At 40.1% G+C, this 19348-nt stretch overlaps 1 protein-coding gene across 3 annotated transcripts; it reads right to left on the bottom strand.

The window, feature by feature from the left end:
* Window positions 1-1697: 1697 nt before the first annotated feature.
* LOC311261971 (multivesicular body subunit 12B-like) lies at window positions 1698-17785 on the bottom strand. Of its 3 annotated transcripts, none has more exons than XM_084361032.1 (6): window positions 17581-17785; window positions 12394-12493; window positions 5609-5704; window positions 3698-3788; window positions 2535-2664; window positions 1698-1937 (listed from the first exon to the last, which is right to left on the bottom strand). In XM_084361032.1, exons 2-6 carry the CDS (start codon window positions 12484-12486, stop codon window positions 1823-1825), a joined length of 525 nt encoding a protein of 174 aa, XP_084217158.1. In that variant the 5' UTR covers window positions 12487-12493; window positions 17581-17785; the 3' UTR covers window positions 1698-1822. The 3 variants fall into 3 exon arrangements, with proteins under 3 accessions (XP_084217158.1, XP_084217159.1, XP_084217160.1); XM_084361033.1 differs by lacking the exon at window positions 17581-17785 and adding an exon at window positions 15219-15250; XM_084361034.1 differs by lacking the exon at window positions 5609-5704.
* Between the last annotated feature and the right edge of the window lie 1563 nt (window positions 17786-19348).

Raw genomic sequence — 19348 nt, 5'->3', positions numbered from 1 at the left:
TGGATACCCAACGATTAGCTGACAAAATGACACAAAAACAATTCAAATACTACACCTCAACCTTGATGCAATAACTGTGTGCATCCCATAATGATGCAACACCCTGCAGTTACTGTGTACTGCAGCTTTGTGCGGCTGGAAAAAAAAAACCTGATTTGCAGTTTACGTTTGTACACAACTCTAACAAGCTCCCACTGCCTGAGGCAACTTAACATTTGAGAGGGATCACTGCAGCTTTCAAAATTATAAGGGTCATTAAAAATTTACACATTATTGACTGTATTTAAAACATCTTTTCCACTGACTGTAAAGAGCACTTAAATTTAAGAGGTGCTATTCTCCAAAGGCCATAAAGTTGTTATAGATAGCCCGAAGGAGGCATGGAGGAGAGAATTTTCTCTTGCTGAATATGAATAAAGTATAGTGGGGTGATACTACACAGACAGTTACACTGTAGTACTGTGCTTACTTAAGCAATCAGTAGGTGTTGAAGTGCTGTTTATAAATCACTGTGTCAAACTATCTAATCTGCGACTTTAAAGAAACTACAGAAATATTCATAGATGCACGTATGGTTGTCTAAAGTGCATGTAACTACACAGAAAGGATGCCAGATAAATAGTCAAAGGACTGCCGCTGTCTAAATTGCCCACAGTGCCGTCCTTATGTGTCAGTGCATTATGGATGGAAATACTCTCAAAAGAAGACTCTCTGACTGTGGAATGAATTTTAATGTTAATACAAAAACAGCAGCCTGTGATCTCAGCAGGCATCAGGAGGGGGTGTGAGTCGCTTCGAGGTGCAATTTATTCCAACCTCTGAGCCTCACTAACTTGAAAGTGGGCTTCAAAAGAACGGAGGATTACCGGTAAGAGTTGCGAAGGCGTACACACGAGCCCGAGCGCCCACCATCGCTTCAACACATCAAAGATTATTGACCATCCACTTCCAAAATATGGACGATTCACAAAACTCTGCCCAGTTTGAACTTGGGTTTTGAATTTCAGGGTTGTCCATTTTATTGTTCCCATCCCACTGAGTGGCCATGTGAACAGAAGCTCTGTTTTGAATACGCCTGCTGGCATCCGCCGCTCTTGCCTGTTGTGGCTTTTAAGTGGCTTTTACTCAGCCCAGCACAGGATGGCAAAGTATAGCACTTCAAGCTGGCAACCCCATCAGCGCTCCCTGCCAAGCTTCCCTCTCCACAGCACCGCCACGCCGAAGGAGTCTCAATTGTTTATTTACAATTTGCTGTGGAAATCCCCAGTTCTTCATTGCGATAAATAATTGAGCTGTTTGATCTGGACACAGTACAAAGGGTTGCTCCATTCACTCTGAGGCCTGAGGCGGAGGAAGCCCGAGCAGCATGAGCAGAGGAGGGGACACACACACTCCAGCATGGCGGAGATCTTGGATCTCTCCTCCCTTCCTCTGCAGCTGTCGCTCGCTCTCGGGGCTACATCTCCTCCTCTTTGTCTGCACAGTACAACACTCCTGTCACCACAGTCAGAGGAGCGACCTGCCTCTGCCTCCTGGGACACACCACAAATAGCAGGAGTTTAGCCCTCATTGAACTCATGTTCTTGTTCAGGGGATCCTGTCTAGTTAGCCTGTCTCTCCGGTTCACCCTCGCTACCTCGTTGTCCAGCCACAACCTTTACGGCAGATTGCCCGGGAGTGATCAATTGCTTGTGTCTTCATTGTCGTACATACGGCGCGGGAGCGTGACAACAGCTAAATAGTAGACTGAGCATGAAATACAAAAGAGAGGAAGCAGCAAAGTTAAACTTCATGAGGCCTTGCAGAATATTGTGACCTGATGTTACCTTCCTGTGTTGGATGGCGCCTCGCTGTTAGCCGTACTGGCCGTTTCCTGGGACGACTGAAGCTTAGGCACATCTCCCATTCGATACCACACCCCCATGCTGTTTATCTCACTGTGTGAAGATGAAAAAGTGACATAAAGAAACAGCTAGGTTAGTCACCCTTCATGCAAATTAGAAGATATGGTGATTGACACAAGATACAAAACTTCGGAAGGAATGGTGGTGAAGTCACAGGCGAGAAAGCTGCCAAGCCAGCAACTGCAGGTCGAGATTACGTTCCAACGTTTGAAATCTCCGCTGACCTCCCATAAAGAAGCTGAATAGTCAATTGATTGCTAGGGATTTATCATAATTTTTGACCGTATAACAATTATCAAGTCTCGCAAAAAGGTCTTGAATACAAGAGAATTATCTATTTAAGAACTAATGTAGACAGGACCAACTTGAGGGTAAGTACAAAAAAACCCCTGATTGGCCCTGAGAGGCTGATTTGATTGGACTAAAACCCCTGCAATCTTGTCTGAGTTGGAAATACTATTTGGCTTCTTGGTAGTCGACTAGTGTATTATTATGTGAAAACCCCTTGTTGCAACATCAAAAAATGTAAAGTTTCAACATATCTGTGGTTTGCAGAGACATCCATTGTCAACTTCTATTCCCAAGTTTGGGTTGCATGGATTGATTTATTTCCGGTGCCAAACAACTCACCCTATACAGACGTAGTTAACAAGATGGTACTTGGTCTTGGCGATGATCTGGATGTCATATACAGCCGTCTCGGCAGCCGCACGAGGGCTGATTTTCACACAGAGCCTCCTCTTCCTCATGGCAGTTTCCTCTGATGAGTCGGGTACACATGAGGGTGTCAGATGGGAATTCACAGTTGCATATTCATGTCTGCCATCTCTGACTTTCAAGCTAAAAAAAATACCTATGGATATTTTTGAACCTCTAGAAGAAATATATATTCACAAATCCCACTTATACTTCACTATTTGGTCATTACCAGCCTGAGAATAAGAGATGAGCTAATATCAGTTTCTGGGTGACTTTCTGTGCTCAAAGGGAAATGACTGGACAGAGCGAAGCAACAAAATCCACATGCGTTATTATCATTTTTATCATTTTAGTCGGTGAAATGACAGAAGCAAGTGAATCCTCCATCAGCTTTAGTGCACAGCGGGGATTTAAACTGGATGTTCTGGATAGAAACGCACACATAATGTCACATGTATACATTAAACATGGATTCACATAAAGTAATAAAACATTAAATTACAACGTAGCCAAACAAACATAATCTCTTTTCTTCATTCTGGGAACAAAAAAAAAAAAAAAGCCTTTGCCATGCTCCCCTATATTGCATCTGTGCCTCGCTCATTTATTTCCCCTGCAACACTAGAAAGTGCAGTGTAAATGCAATGATAATAAAAATAATAAACAAGCTGTCCTCACTCCCCACACCAAAATATTATTACATTTCCAAGGCATGGATAGTGAGGGGGGAAATACATAGCACTCAAAAGGCACTAAAGCATTGGGGAATGCATTTCATTAATATTAGATAACCCCCATCCACTCGTCCTATCCCCAAATAAATACATAAATAAATAAGCCCCTCATAAAGAAAAGCACAGCTCCAGCTGAGATAAACAATGACTCATGATTCTCTTCTCTTGTACCTCCAGGGCAAAATGTTTATTTTATTCCCACAGTCTGCCATAAATTAAGCTAACCTGCACCCATAAAACATTCACTATCTCAAGCAAAGCTGCCCCTGAGGACCTCCGTGTAAGCTGGTCGGAGAGCGAAAAAAAAAAACAAGAAGAGGAGGGGAGCGAGCCTGTGGTCGGTATTGACTGTTTACTTACTTGTGTCCATTGTTTCTTCCACAGGTGTGTAGCCCTCTGGCAAGGCATCCTTAATGTCAATCACCTTTATGTCCACAACAACTTCAGGTCCCTAAGAGACAGAGCAGGAAATTTAAAGTATGCAAATTCAACTTTTAAAAGGACAGAGAGCAAGAGAAAGAAAAGGTTAGTCATTTTTGGAGGAAAGAAAATGTAGAGATAATAAGAGTCGATGATTTACTAAAAGCTCAGGAAGTCTCTAAAGAGAAGGGTTGACAAAATAGCTGAAGTAATTACTCTCTAATAGCTTTTTTTTTTTTTACAATGAGAGAATGCATCTGTGAACTCGTAATCATTCGCAACCTTTCGGCGAGAAGCTGTGGGATGATGGGAGACAGAGTAGGCAGCCTAATCAACAGAATGGGACTGGTTAAAAACAATCAGGCACTGTGTAGTTGACATTTTCAAGCATGACTCTTCCCTGCCTCCCATTACATTTTCATTTTTTGCCATAATAAATTGCAATAATACACAGCGGCGGTAGAGAGTGGGGCGAGCCAGGCGTGACTTGATGCGTCCGAAAAGGCTGGATTTCACTGCTACTGTTGCCCGACAGTCATTACCATTAGAGACATTTTTTATTCATAGTTTTTATACTGACTTAAGGAGGAATATGGATGAATGTTATTACTATGCATGGAACCTTTTTTTTTGTGTTTTCCCCTTTTTGCTGGAGAGATTTCTGCCATCAGGGTCTGACAAAAGGGGCTTTCTACCTCCAGCATAGAGTATGATAAATCACAAACTATTTACTTCCCCCCACGTAATTCAGGGGCTAATTTTACAGAATCTGTTTTTGTCATAGACAATTACAGTGTGAGCACCATTGACTGGCAGACAAAATAGCCTTTGTTGATGGCTCTGTCATGTTTTATTTGCGTCAAAATCTTTAAAACAATGTGGACACACATTTTAAGATAATATACAGGAACTAGGAGGAGGCTATTTGTATGCTATATACTAAACCGAGGAGCAGATTGAGCTCAGGCACCAGGCAGCCGGTGCCAAGTTGCCTGGCTTTTAGAGGACATACTGTAAAAAAAAAAAAAAAGAAAAAAGAAAAAAGAAAAAAAGAGAGGGAGAGGCTTGATTAAGTCCTGAAATTGAGCTGATGCAAAATAATAACAAAAATGCAGGTTTTTGTTTACAATACTATCTGCATTATCCACCTGCAGCCCATGGAAACAAATTAATAGACAGACAATAGTGAGCTGTATGAGCTGAGGTGAGACAGGTTGATAATCCCCGAGATGTAAACAGGTGTATTTATGGCCACAGAGCAGCTGACAGCCATGCGACGACACGTCAGCTATAGGCTGCGGGCCGTAGATCCAGTCCAAAAATGACCCAACAGCATTATGAGAACCATTCAAAGACCATTTCAGCCCCAGAGGAGTCAATGCTGTGCAAATTGGGAGCGCTATATATAGCACCACCATACTTTTTGTAGAGTAATTTCTTGCATAAAAAGAGTGCTTTCATATTCACAATTATATGTGCTTCGGCTTTCAAGAATCACTGGTTGGTAACCACTTTCTCTACAGGGACGCTGTTGATTGAATAAATTGGAATAGTTAAAATACAGCTCATTGTTATTTCATGAATAAACATAAATAATATCCTCAGGAGGACGCACAACATGAAAAATATCTCACCAAGGTATTATTCATCTGGAATATGCATGCAAATTCATTATATATAAAAGTTCAAAACTGCACAGCCAACGCTGGACGTTTTTTCAAATGGGACTTTCACCGATCAAAGCGCACAAAGATATTCTGGCGGCAACCTCTGGCAAACAAAAAAGGTGCTGCAGATGAGGTGTTAGAGCCAAACGCACAGGAGAAGGGAGAAGTTTACATTCACACTTACAGGTTTTCTGGTGAAACAGAGGTAACGGGTGACCTTGGATTTGAATAAACCGTCCTTCCACAGGTCGGCGTCAGAGCCATCTGTTGTTTGTGCAACCTACGTGAAAAAAAAAAAGAGAGGAAAAAAAACAAGGAGAGGAAAGAAAAACATGCAGGAGGTGGGATAAAGTTAATGTATGTATGCCATGAGCGTGTTGCTTTTGCCTCTTCCCTTGCATACTAGCCTTAATTAACGCTTGCCAACACTAGCGCTCCATCTCATTAGTGCTCTGCGTGGGTAAAGGAGTCTTAGCCTCCAAAAAGGTGGCTAAAAATATCATCCCTCGGGACGGGGCTGATTAAAGATGCCCTGACAAGGATCTGCTCTAATAAGGAAACCAAACTTCAGTGTGCTTCTGTGGGAAAGCAGGCATTATATTTGGGGTAAATGTGGACTGTATCTTTTTTTAAAAACCTACTGTAGTATCCCTTGAGCAAGACACAGGTGAGCTGAGAACACCTTAAATACTTCTGCCAATTTATCTCCTGTGTGGATCATTCTATTATTTAATGAGACAAGTCTTCTAAGAATAAATTAGATGAGGAGGATTTAAAGCAATTTCATGTGCATGTCTAAATAAGTCTAAATCCAAAAACCTACGCAGCTTGCCCTTGTACAATAAGCTCATCCCTGGTTGTAAATGATCAGTGGAGTCAGTAAAAATAATAGATTGCAGCATATTGACAGCATGTAGGCACCACAAGTCAAGCTCAAGGTCCAACACTACATTGCTATGTAAATGTAGGTATGCAGGGCTGAATGATAAAGCAAAATATAACCTGCAGACTGCATCACAGAGACTCTTCCATCCTTCCTGCAAATATGCTTGGCTGACGCGTCATGTTCCATTGGCCATCATGTGAGAATCACCTAAATAACTGCCAGAGCTATTTTCTAAAGGGATCCTTTACAAAGAAGAGTCAATCTAATGAGGTTCATTCAAATGAAGAAGTCATAGATCTCTGCACCCACCCACACACATTACCCCCCTGACAATAATGATGAATGACCCCGGTGACTGGGTGGGGGAAACATGGCATGGGGAGATTCATGAAAAACCACCACTGACTAGATGGGATGAGAGCGGCGACTAGACTGGGGAACAGAGATAGATAGTGGGATGAGAGAGAGAGAAAGAGCAGAGGATGAGCGGAGAGAGGGATTGCGGGGCGTCTCCAACAGCAGTTCCATGAAAGGTCCCAGAAGGAGCCTATACATCACCAGCCTCCCTCTTCTTTACAAGACAACCCGTCTTGGCCACTTTTTCCAGGTCAGTAGCCAGCGCATCCTGTCAGCGTAAACAAAGGGCTCGCTTTGTGAAACCCAAAGTCAAGTTGAGGAGTAACGAGGGCACGGTCCTCCTCGGAGGCACCTCAGGCATCATCCTGCCACAGCCGCCGGCAGCAAGGATGCGACGCAGCTTGAATGTGAAACGCCGACTGCTGAGCTACGGCAGAGGAGGCATGTGTAAAGTTGCGATGGCTCTTCTCTGATACTTTCAAGTCTGCCACTGTACGGCTCCATCATTACACAGACTTCAATGACAAGAATGCCACACGTCTGATAAGACACGTCATGGCTCTGATATTGAAATATGGTTGTATCATTTGATTTAAAATGCAATGACAGATTCAACTGCCACTTCCTAAAATCTAGAGCTCGCAGTGATCTAAAAGCCCACCTGTGAAAAAGTCTTTAGGGGGTGCTGAATGCTCCTATGAAGGATCTCTGGAGACAGACACCACCAGCAAGTTACTATGAAGCACTGAGAGAGAGGCACAGCTGTGATTCAAAAGATATAAAGGCATACAATCAAAAATCTCTGGGGAGTGAAACCAGGTGGAGAAGACATAAGAGAGGTACAGAGAATAAACCAGTCGCTTCAAAGAAGAACAGAAAAACTGAAGAGGCTGAAAAAGGTAATAAAATAGATAAACTGTGGACTGACTATACAGTATATTAAATAACTACAGCAGATGTTAGTGTTGAAAAAGCTCTTTCAGGAACGGTTTGAAATTCTGTGAAGCTCATTTGCTCGGATTGGAAAATTGGAAGACTGTAATGTTGTCTGATGTGAATTCTGTGTGCGTAGTGTGGAGCTTACATTTGAGCTGGGGGAGACTAGCATAGCTAAGCTAAAGACTGGAAGAAGGGGAAACAGCTAGCTTGGCTCTCTCCAAAATAATTTTAAAAAATGTCTACCAGCATCTCATTTATTTACCAATTGTATCTAATTGTTTAATCCCTAAAAACAGAACATGCAAAAGATGTTGGCGAGTGAGCTTTGGAGGTGCTGGTAGGCATATGTTTCAGTTTTAGACAGAGTTAGGCTAGCTGCTTCCCCACTCCTCCCAATCTAATTCAATCCATGCTAAACTAAGCGCCTCCGGCCAAACTAAATGCTCACAGAGAAAGCAGTTTTGGCAGTGAGAGGCATTGTTTTCCAGTTAGTTTCTATAGGCCATACGTTTTCTGCACACTGCTTACGCGCCATGGGTGCCTTGCATTTTTGCACGGGTACCCTGGACTCCTCGAGTTGAGAAAACCTGTGCTTGAAGTCATTGTCTAACTGTCCCTGTCTCATCCTAATATAAGAATAATAATAATCCTTAAACTGTCCGTCACTCAGGCAGAGCTCCTGGTCAAGTTGGTGGTGCTCCCTGGGATTCCTCCTTTCCTGTGTCTATCATACTAAATATTTGGGAACAGCCTCTCACCCTCAATCCGAGCCAGAGCAAGTGCCCTCCACCTGTGCATTCTTTTATGCCTGTGTTGTTAATTACGAGGTGGCTGACTATCTACTAACTAAGACATTAACTACTTTTAGTTAACCGAAATAAAATTGTACGGATCTGCAACTTTACAGCAAAGTTACGGTTGGACTGAAGGCATTTGGTGGTCGCCTCACACATTAAAAAACAAACCGCTCTTGTTTTAGGCCTTACCGCAGGGACATAAGAGTGTTATCTATCTTTTCTTCCAACTCCTGGCGAGACAGTGAATATAAGCGCATTTCTCAAAATGTCAAACTATACCTTTATAGTACAGATGCTCACTCAAAAACACATGCAGCTATTGGGTTTGTAAACCCAGGCATCCTAGCTAATCATAAGCTAGTACTTGGCATCTTCAAATAAATGCACATTACATTAATGAGTTTATGAGCGTAACATGTCAAATGCTCAGGTGAATCTGAAACACACGCGTATCCCCTTTGCAACCCCTGCACAGTGTGCGTGAGTCTAGCCCCGGCGTTTGATGTTGGGTGGCTGCTGGTGCTTCAGCAAAGCTCCTGATCCCAGTGGAGCGGTGTTTGATCTGGGCCTGTGCTCTCTTGTGTTGGAACAACCTGCTCAAGTTCAGAGATGTGAGCGCATCGTATCAGAGAGCAAAAGAGTTAATCAGCCCTTTGATCTGCCGTATAAAAGTATGGTAAGTATGGTAAGCAGTCAGTATTAAGGAGGAATTCTAATAGAAGTCTGGTATGAAAGGAGAGAAAAAAATCAATACAGTGTAATATCTTGAGACTTACCCTTTCTTAGAGATGCATTAGCACACTGATGCCGAGCTCGCGCTGGTATTTTTGTTTGTTTTTCAAGTGTGCAGATGAAAGACCACATAGTGATGTTCAAAAGATGTTCTTGAAGATGGGACAAGTGCATTTGAAATAGTGCTTCAGAGTCTGGAAGGCCTTGAATGTTATGTTGGAGGCTAACTCCTACTTGACTTTTTCTTCATAGGTAGGATTTTGATATTTTATTACCTTGAAGGATGTGTTTCATATTCTATTTTATTTACACGGAAGGAAAACTAACACAGACTGAAATATATCACTGAAAATGATATTAGATAGTGATATTAGTATTAAAGATAGGCTTTAATCTATCTTGAGTGAAACCTTGTTTTCTTCTCAAACATGCACCCTATCAGGAACAGACATGTCATGCAGACCGGATGCAACGCCACATTCACATCTTAAAAGCACAAGACTACAAGTCTATAGCCATGCTAATTGCTATGTGAGGCTGTGCTGAGCGCTCTGAGCTAAATGCTAATGACATAAATTGTTGATGTTTAGCATGTATCATTTATACCATGCTTACTCACTTTCTGTTTGGATTCATTCAATAGGATCTGAGCACAATGGAGATCTGCACACAATGTCATTGCATCCCAGCCAATCGTTTTTGAGACACTTCACTAAAAACAAAAAATGTAGCGCTAAAGGAGAAGTAAGGTACGGAAGCCCTAAAGGGCCATGCATTCATACATTCTATTTCCTCCGTTTTCCCATGCTAACAAGTTAATTTCATTTGTTTTCTCGAGATCTCGAGTTATTATCTCGAAATAACAACTGCTGTTTTCCGGAGATAACAAGATAATTTTCTCGAGATCTCGAGATAACGAAACTTTGTTTTCCCGAGATAACGATATAATTAATTTGAGATCTCGAGGTAATGACTGTGATATGATAGGCCTGAGATTATGGAGATGCCCGGGAAATAAAATGTATGAATGCATGGCCCTTTAGGGCTTCCGTACCTTACTTCGCTTTAGAGTACTAACACAATATGACACAAAAGGTTTCATTGTTTGCTTTTGATTGCAGTTTCTTGATTTTCATTATTATGTCTACACTTTTATTATCTTAAGTCGTCGCTATTTCCAAATTTCAAACTGCTGGTGTAATACTAGGATTGGCAATTCTCCCAGAATATCCATTTCTCTCTTCCTTCGCCTACTTTTGCATCCAACACTTCAAAAAGACGCAGTGAGCTTACCACTACCTTGCAGTTGCACTTCCAGACACTTATCCTGATCCACAGATACCAGGGGGAACTCAGAGACTCTCAGAGATGATGGGTTTATTTTCTTTTTTTATTTAGAGATCCTTTATTGATTTGTATAGTTAGAGGGCTTACTCAGATTTGAGAAACCCGACTAAATCGTAGTTTGTTCATTGTTGAATTCCTGAAAGGTGGTGTTTTTGTCGAATCTTTATTTTTGAGTAATATTGAACGAGCTAAACCTTACTTTCAAAAAGCCGGCGAGATAAAGTCAAACTGTTGCTTTAAATATCCTTGTCTTTTTAAAGAAGAATTTGAAAAGGGACAGGGAATAAAATCAGTGAGTTGTTGATCTTTACAAATTCAGATACAATAGTCTGCAAATGGCAAAGCTGTTAGTTCTGGAAAAAAAAAGTTTAAATAGAAATTTAAATCAAATCATAAGACCCCTATCTATTACAAAGATAAACCATTGTCATTAACAGCCAGTCTCAAGCTTTTAGCCCCACAGAACACGCTCAGTATTTGCACATCAACTGAAAAATACTGGCGCACCGGAGCAGCAGAGGAGGAAGTCTGACGGGGCTCTCTCTGTTTGTCACTACCGTGTGGTGTGTATACAGTTTCCCTGCCAGTGGCTCCGTTCTGATGCCAACCCACCATCATCTGCCAGAGATTAAAACAAGCTGGGTGTGCAGGGTGGAGCAGGAAGAGATAGAAACTGGGGAACAGGGAGGGTTTGGGGGCGTAGGGTGAAAGCAAGAACAAGAAGTCTGAATAGGAAGAGAGTCGGAGGAAGAGAGCTCTGCCCTTGAGCTTGTTTTGTACTGAATTCAACTCACACAGTCACTTCTCTTTTTTACCCACTCCAACTCTTTCACAACTAAGAAAGGTTCACATAAACCAACTGATCCTGCACTGCGCCCTCACACATTCCTATTATTGTTGAGGTTGTTGTGGTAGTTGAATATAAGGGAAACATGGGGGTAAACTTAAATGACTCTGGTGGGCACCAACCAAACATCATTAAACCTTTGCCTCCGGTGTGTCTGCAGTACTGGTGGTATCCAACAACAATGTCAGGAAGGGAATCTTCCTAATCATCAAAGTAAACTTTATGAATAAGTCATCTAACAGATCTGACAAAAAACATCTTGGAAGGCTGCCAACATCCTGGCAGAAAGTTATGCTATACAATTAGATACAACAGTTACATGTACTGTACAACTGGCAGCAGACAGCATGAACACAAAACTAATGATTATTTTCATTATCAATTATTCTGCTGATTTTCACGATTAATCTATTAGTTGTTTGGTCTATAAAAGGTCAGAAAATGTGAGAAATGGTCCTCATAATTTCTTCATTTAATTTCATAAATGACAAAGAAAATCCTCACATTTAAGAAGCTGGCACCAGCAAACTGAAACAATTAACTGTAACTGTACCAATAGCAATTTATTTTCTTTCAATTGAATAATCCGTTAATTGACTAATTCAGAGCTACAACAATCAAAACTATTCAATCAACTGCTATTCATTATAAAACCATTTTATAGGTTTGAGTAATCTTTTAAGAAACAAAAGTAAAAATCCTGATTCCAACTTCTTTAATGTGTGGACCAAATATTTTTTGTTTCTAGACAAAAGACATTTGAGGACGTCTCGTTGGGCTTTGGAAACACTGATTGACATTTTTCACCATTTTCAGACATTTTACAGACCAAACAACTAATCGATTAATGGAGAAAAATAATCAACAGATTGAATGACAATGAAAATAACCGTTAGTTGCAGCCCTATATCATATAGTCTCACAAGGGTAAATAAACAATCATTTCTCTTATTTTTGTATTTCATTTTTACACTAAAGGAGATAACTTTTTAGGCTTAATCCTAGTTTATTAAATTGTGTGTTTCAAGACCAATAGTCTGCTGCAGTTCAAAATGAATACTCACAACAGTGTAGTCGTCTGGGGCCTTGCTGAATGAAGTGATTACACCAACTGCAGAGATGGGGTCTGAAGGCAGCTTGTTGCTCAGTTCAGACATGTCGAACCTGCGTTAGATAAACAGAAGAGCCTCATCACATCTTTGGTATTTCACCTGAGAAAAAATACTGGAATGATCTACAGGTTCATCATACAATTCAAAGCAACATTTGCTTATACAATGCATTTAAACATTCCTGCACTTTGGGACAACAGTGCATTTACCTAAAGGGTGAATTTTGAATCTGGAAACTTTGAATAAATACACAAAATGCAGATAGTGAAAGAAAATTAGCACTGCACCCTTCAGGGTCATTACATGGAGAACAGACAGGGTTTGTCTTGGCTAAAATGGCCACATTATTGACTTCTTGATGAGGCTTATTAGGATCTAGAAGAAAAAGTGGCCTCCTAATCCAGGATTAAATGACAAGTGAGACCAACGACAAAACAGCATTTGGAGACCACCCAATGACTTCACCAAATCACAAATTAGAGGGAGTGATCACATATTTTCAAGGAAGTCGCAATCAATTGCTATCTATTCCTGTCTAAGGGAATTTTTGCCTAATGGGTATGCAAGCCTTTTACAGTCTAAGTGGCTTTGCAATGGTTCCCTTACGCAATTTTATTAGATTAGGTTTAAAGCATTCTTGTACTAACTGACAAAGTTGCTGCATTCAATCTTGATGTTTACGAAATCTATCGCAATTAAGCTGATCAAATTAGGGGATTTAGTCCAGAAACAGCTGTCTCTTTAACAAATGTTAGATAGCTGTACTTATTCAAATGAAACAGGATAGCAAATTAGCTAATAGAATGAAGGATCTTTGTGTAACATTAATTTGTTCAAAATGAGCTTTGTTTTCCAGCACAACATTAAGGCTCAGAGACCCGTCCAGGCAGACCAAAGAAAAATCCATCCAAACTTATTTCCAGCTCCGGAGAAGGAAAATATCACTGTGTGCTTCTACACAAACTTAAATAGAGTGTCTGTGATGTTCAATGTTGGGTTTATGATGACTACACTGCACATGTTTTATTTAAGGCAGTACAGGCATTAGTCTACTCTATATTACAGAATGTGTGGATGATAATATTGTTACATGTGTGAAGGATTTTAATTTGGCTGTCGCTCTGATAGTTGTCTAAAATGTGACTGTGATCAGCAGCTATCACAGCAGTGGTGAAAAGCTGGAATAAATACAAGTTGTTGAAAACAAGTTAACACAACATGCGTGAGTATGGATCTACACCTTGTCAAGATATATATAGAGCTGCAACAATTACTCAATTTAATGATTAGTCGCTTGAAAGAAAATTAATTGCAAACTATTCTGGTGAACTCAATTCATTTTAAGAACTCATTTTTAGCTAAATGTAATTGTTTAGTTGGTTCCAGCTTCTTCAATGTAAGGATTTGCTGCTTGTCTTTGTCCTTTATGATGGTAGGTGAAGACTCTTTTCATTTTTAACACTTTGTTTGACAAAAGAAGTGATCTGAAGACAAATTTACTAGATGTACTGTACTTGCTAGCAAACACCTATTATGGCCATGTAATAGAGAGGCAAAATCCTGCCCCTTCCGGTGGTAAAAAAAAAAAAAAAAAAGTACAGTAGTCAATGGCAAGAGACTAATACATTTTTGATTCCTTTTGAATTGCGTCATGAATCAAACATATGTTTTTCAATTAAAATAAATAGTTTTATAAGTCACAAAAGTTGTTTCGCACAATATACGTCACCTTCACCAACAGGCCGTCATGTTATCACCAAAATTATTTTTAAAAAGATGTAAGCCAACTAAAATACAGGCCTAGCTATGGGTTTTGTGGAGCGTTTAATGAGACAACATCACATATGCAACGATGTTGGGTGTTGAGTCTTTCTATTTATGTATTTTCAGTCTTATACTTACTTATACTCTCAACTGTTACATGACAAACTGTGACTTTCCCAAGTTGAAAAAATACATTTTGAATTGACAAACAGCATGTGTGTAATTCATGGCACAATTCAAACAGTATCAAAAAATTATTTGTTTCTCACTATTATCTGCTGTACAATTTTTTCCTGAAATAAGGTCCTGTGGTGGTCCACCAGAAGGGGACAGACTTCACCTGTCTATATACAGAACATATGGCTGTGAATGTTATTGTAAGTTTGCTGGAATTACACTTTTTTTGAATTCCTGTGTCATTCACGAACTAATGACTAATTAATCAATAGCCATTTAATCATAAAATAAAATGTACAATTAAAGTTGCCATATAAATAGTTGCTAATAGTTTATTATAATTTAGTGCTAAACATGAGCACCTGTGGTTTATGTTTAGAATCTATACTGATTTATTGGAACACTATCTTTCTCTTTATTCAGCTATTTAGGAACTGAGCTTACGTTTTTCACTCATGAGCAGTAAGTGCCTCAGTCCTTCCTTGGTAACTACATAGGATTGTGGTTATGTAGCCTACATGAACTGAACATCCTTCACACTTTCATTATTTCTAATTTAAATGTTAGCAAAGCTTTATCAAACTGATCAGAACACTTCCTCACTACATGACATTTTGATGGTACATGCTTCATAGAGATCCCTATGGGGAGAGGAGGGAGCTAACTTAGCTACAACACCTGCTCATTTGGCTTAAAAATGTAGCCTATATTTGTGTAACCTACTGACCAGCGGATATATAAATGAATATTAGTTACTAGAAACCCACCAGAAACGGTCTGAGACCTTAGGAGGTGAAACTGATATCCACAATAGTTGTTGTTTGGTCTTTATTTACCTGTCTTAAACGCCTCCGTGTGCTGAGTGCTGCTATCACCTTTTAAACTTTGGACCTCACCCTGCGTGAGCCTGTAGGAAGAAAGCGCTTCCGGGTGCGACTGATAATAAATTATTAACAGCCATGTCAACACCCTCCCCACTAGGCAGAATCTCCCTCATTGTCTTTTTCATGCCATTATTTTCTGGAAAATAAGTACATATATCACTAAATAAAAAAATAAGAGGCATTTTAAATTATTTTTGCTGATTTCAGCATTTTTTAATTACACATTATTCTAACTTATGCCCACCGATTAAATGGTTTTATAATAAATAGCAATTGATTGAATAGTTTTGATTTTTGTAGCTCTGAAGTTCAATCTGGAACCAAATCCTATTTTTTTGGTTAGAGCTGCAAGATGGCATTGCACAGATACAGGATAAGGTCAGATACAAACCTTTAAGGCACATTTTCAATCATCCAAAATGTATCTGGTGTTGAGACAGTATGAAATACAGACAAAATAAACAAATAAACAAAAACACAATGAAATAAAGCAAGAGGGTAACAAGTTTCAGTGCATTTCTGTCCATAATACATTGAAGAGACTTTGCAAATAGCTTGAGGTCATTCTTCTCTCCATTGATATGGGTTTTTACCTTTAAATATTTGCATCCATGTCTGCCCACTTCATTGTTTGTTAGTCTGTTTGTATTGTCTGTTTTGTTATAAACTGTGGTAAAGTAATTTAATATTTTTCATTCATCCTTATAGCTATCAAGTTGGTGATAAAAATCCTCAGATGCTGTGTTGAGTCAATGAGTGCAGCACTGGATTCTTGACATTTAATCCGAAAGATGAGAACATCTTATGAAAACACCATCAGAAAGCTATATGAATGCTAAATGTGCCAATTTACTTTGTCAGTATGATATGTGTACTCATAGAATATAAAGGTCTGGGCCAACAATACCACGCTGACTCGTGGGTGTATTTCTTTGCAATAACTTTTGAGATCCAATTTGGCTTTGGTAACTAAATTAAGGTTGTGCTTCACTAAACGACTATCATTACATGGATGTATCTACGGGTCACGCCTTCTGACAGTTGGTTGTCTCTCTAATCATCACATGTCATTACTGTAATCAGATAAAAGTAAGATAAAGAGCAATGTATTAGCTTAGTGGTAACATTAGGATGTACATCTCCCAGAGCACAAAACTTGAAAGCCTCTTTGTAGACTGTCCAAAACACCAAGGGGCGACAGATGCTTCCCCATCAACCAGTTTATTATTTCTACCCCCATCATGGCAATCAAATAAATTATTTCATTGTGCAACTATTATCCTAATTTATTCAAATCAAAGACTTGTTGCTCTGTTTTCTGACATGGCGCCATATGCCAGCATGGTGTCTTCATTGGGGCCACACACTGTGAAATGTATTTATCGGCTTACATGGCTGCACATGATGTGATCAGTTTTCTCTTTTTTCATATTTTTTATAGCGGTTCTACAATTAGAGGAGAGACGTTCAGTGGAAAACTGCCACCTTATATGGCCAGCAACTATCACCACCTCCACACTTACAGTTGACGTTGTTGATGAGGTAAAATCTTGTCCGTGTTTGCTGAAGTGTTTGGGTTAGTTTCTAAATTTAATTTTGGAAATTCTAAATAGCAATCATGGCACTGCCTGCTTTCCCAGCTCCCATCTATTCTGATTTTCTCACCAGTATGGGTGGGTTCATAAATAGTTAGGCTATACTCCAGGTGCCAGAGCGCTCCTTGCCGCACACTGGACTGTTTGCAAACTTTGATTGCTGTTGGAATATACTACTTGGTCTTTCAGAGCACTGCAGTCTTGGAGCGGCAGAGCGCATTCTGGGCATCTCTGAGGAGACGGAGTAGCAAAGCGCCAAGAGCAGTCAGTATTTCATGAAGTACAACTGAAGTGGAACTCCTAACTGAAATCATTCAACACATATAGACTATGAATCAAAGAGGTAATTTTGTTTTTCTGAAGTTGGTACTGGCCATTGTATGGATGCATGCATTTAGCTAATTTGTTTGAGTTGAGTTGTAGATTAACACAATTGATAAAACAGTAAAACTTGTTAAAGGTATAGTTGGTAATGTTGGAGAGCTAGCAAGATTTGAAAGTGGCACCTCGTCTAAGCTCCACCCCCTTCTCCCCCTCCCGTCAGTGCTCCGTCCAAAGCCCCGCCCCCACAAACTTGAACGCGCATCAGACAGTCCGTCAGTAGGGCAGAGGAGAGCCGTTAGCACTGGGCTAATACAAGCTACAAAAGTAGCTAAGTTGGCTAACGTTACATATTTCATGAAAATAACAAATCCCCCCGAAGCAAAACAAATAATTACCTGTCCAACAGAAAGACAGCAACCTCTGCATCACTTCTGGAAGTGCTACCTTTGGCTGCATTTCCTCTGCCATTGTTGTCTCTTGCTAACTGTGCTAACTCTTCTTCTTCTGTTGTTTTATGGCTGTTGGCAAACAACTGTTAGGTGTGCATTACCGCCACCTTCTGACCTGGAGTGTGTATCTCCTGCTAACTCCATATGCAGTGTGCTGAATATATCCGGCAACGGTGACACGTGATGAGTGCGCGCAGCGAGGAGGGGGGGACAGAGGGGGGTGCAGGCAGGACGAGACATGAAGGCATCTGATTGGTTCTTTCAACTAGGACAGAGAGGGAGGGATTGGTCAGTTTTTACAGGCCTGCAGCTGCCACAGAGGTCTGATTTATTTCATTCCTTTTTCTGAACACATTATGTATGGACTACTCTCAGGATGGGAAGACCATTTCACCCAGTATAACAAATAGTGTTTTAGAACAGGATTACCAACTATACCTTTAATGATCATTAATTTTGTGGCTAACGTTGATAATGTTGATTGTTAAACATTAACATAAGCCTCAAAGTCAGACAAAAACAGTGGCTACTGACCCATTTCATAATTCATACAGAAAGAGCACCCTCTACTTTTTGAACAGCCATGCTCTCGTTTTAGTGGTGAGGGTGATTGAATTTAGGAACATAACCTGCATGAAACCAGCTAGCTTGCCTTCTAGCTGTGTATGTTCCTGCTGTTATGTTATGATTGGCCACTTGGCAAAAACACCTATTGGCTTTCTTGCAGAGATTTAGATCAGAAGATGGCCACCACTCTCATGTCTGTACCTAAATATAAAGTTAGCGTAGCACGAAGCTAGCCTAGCTAGCCTGGCTCTGTCCGAAGCTAATGATACTGCTACCAGCATGCCTAAAGCCTACTAACGAACTGGTTGTTTGTTAAATCTGTACACGTGTAAAAATTACAATTTGTGGGGCAAGGGTTTTGCAATTGTTACAAATTTTGGTTTTGATGTCATTAATTAAAAAAAATCTTGTATTTATGTACATTCTTTCAGTAGGTAACTGTAGGTGCACCTGTGTTTTACTTGTAACAGTCATTACATGCTTTTACAAGCAATGTTAGAGCCCCAGTATTGACTGAAACACTAGAAGTCTAAAAGGTTGTTGGTAATGGTAGTTGTTGTCAACACCATGCGTAACACCTTCATATAAATACCAAGGACCACAATAAACTTCCGACTATATACTGTGTACTGTATATACAGTACTTAGTTAAAATGATTTATTTGTAGCTCTCTCTGTGTTTATATCAGGGACAAATAATTGTGGCAGAGAAATTTGCACGGTGGATGATCATTCCTTTAAAAAAAATAATCGTACTCCATCAGCTACTGTAACACCCCCCATCATCACCATCACCCACCTCACACATGCACAATCCTACACATGCTTCCACATCAAGGTGATGACAACCCACGGAAACAGGCTCGCTCATTTTATGTAGAATTTGTGGAAGTGCTGAAGTTGATAAGATAAAATCTCAGGTGTCAGTGAAAAAAAAAATACACAACACATGCTCCGGCTGAGAAGAGGTACACCTGCTAAAGTAATGGTCTAATTATGGAATATGTGATGAAACACTCGTCGAGAGTCTGGAGATATCAGCAACACATGCTAACTGTGAAAGCCATCAGCTATTACAGTGTTTTAATGTGCGGCACATCGCATGCTGAGGATTGTGGGGTAAGATGAATGATGGCTGTGGCAGATT

This window comes from Pagrus pagrus, assembly GCF_965226575.1.
Source record: "Pagrus pagrus genome assembly, chromosome: 8".
Lineage (NCBI taxonomy): Eukaryota > Metazoa > Chordata > Actinopteri > Spariformes > Sparidae > Pagrus > Pagrus pagrus.
Note: the sequence above shows the minus strand (reverse complement) of the source record. Positions and strands in the feature narration are given on the sequence as shown.

Coding starts and splice junctions, on each gene's coding strand:
- LOC311261971 (XM_084361032.1), bottom strand. CDS start 12,486: ATGTCTGAACTGAGCAACAAGCTGCCTTCAGACCCCATCTCTGCAGTT. Junction 5,705..12,393: donor CCCCAGACGACTACACTGTT/GTGAGTATTCAT, acceptor TTTTTCACGTAG/GTTGCACAAACAACAGATGG. Junction 1,938..2,534: donor GTTAACTACGTCTGTATAGG/GTGAGTTGTTTG, acceptor ATCTTCACACAG/TGAGATAAACAGCATGGGGG.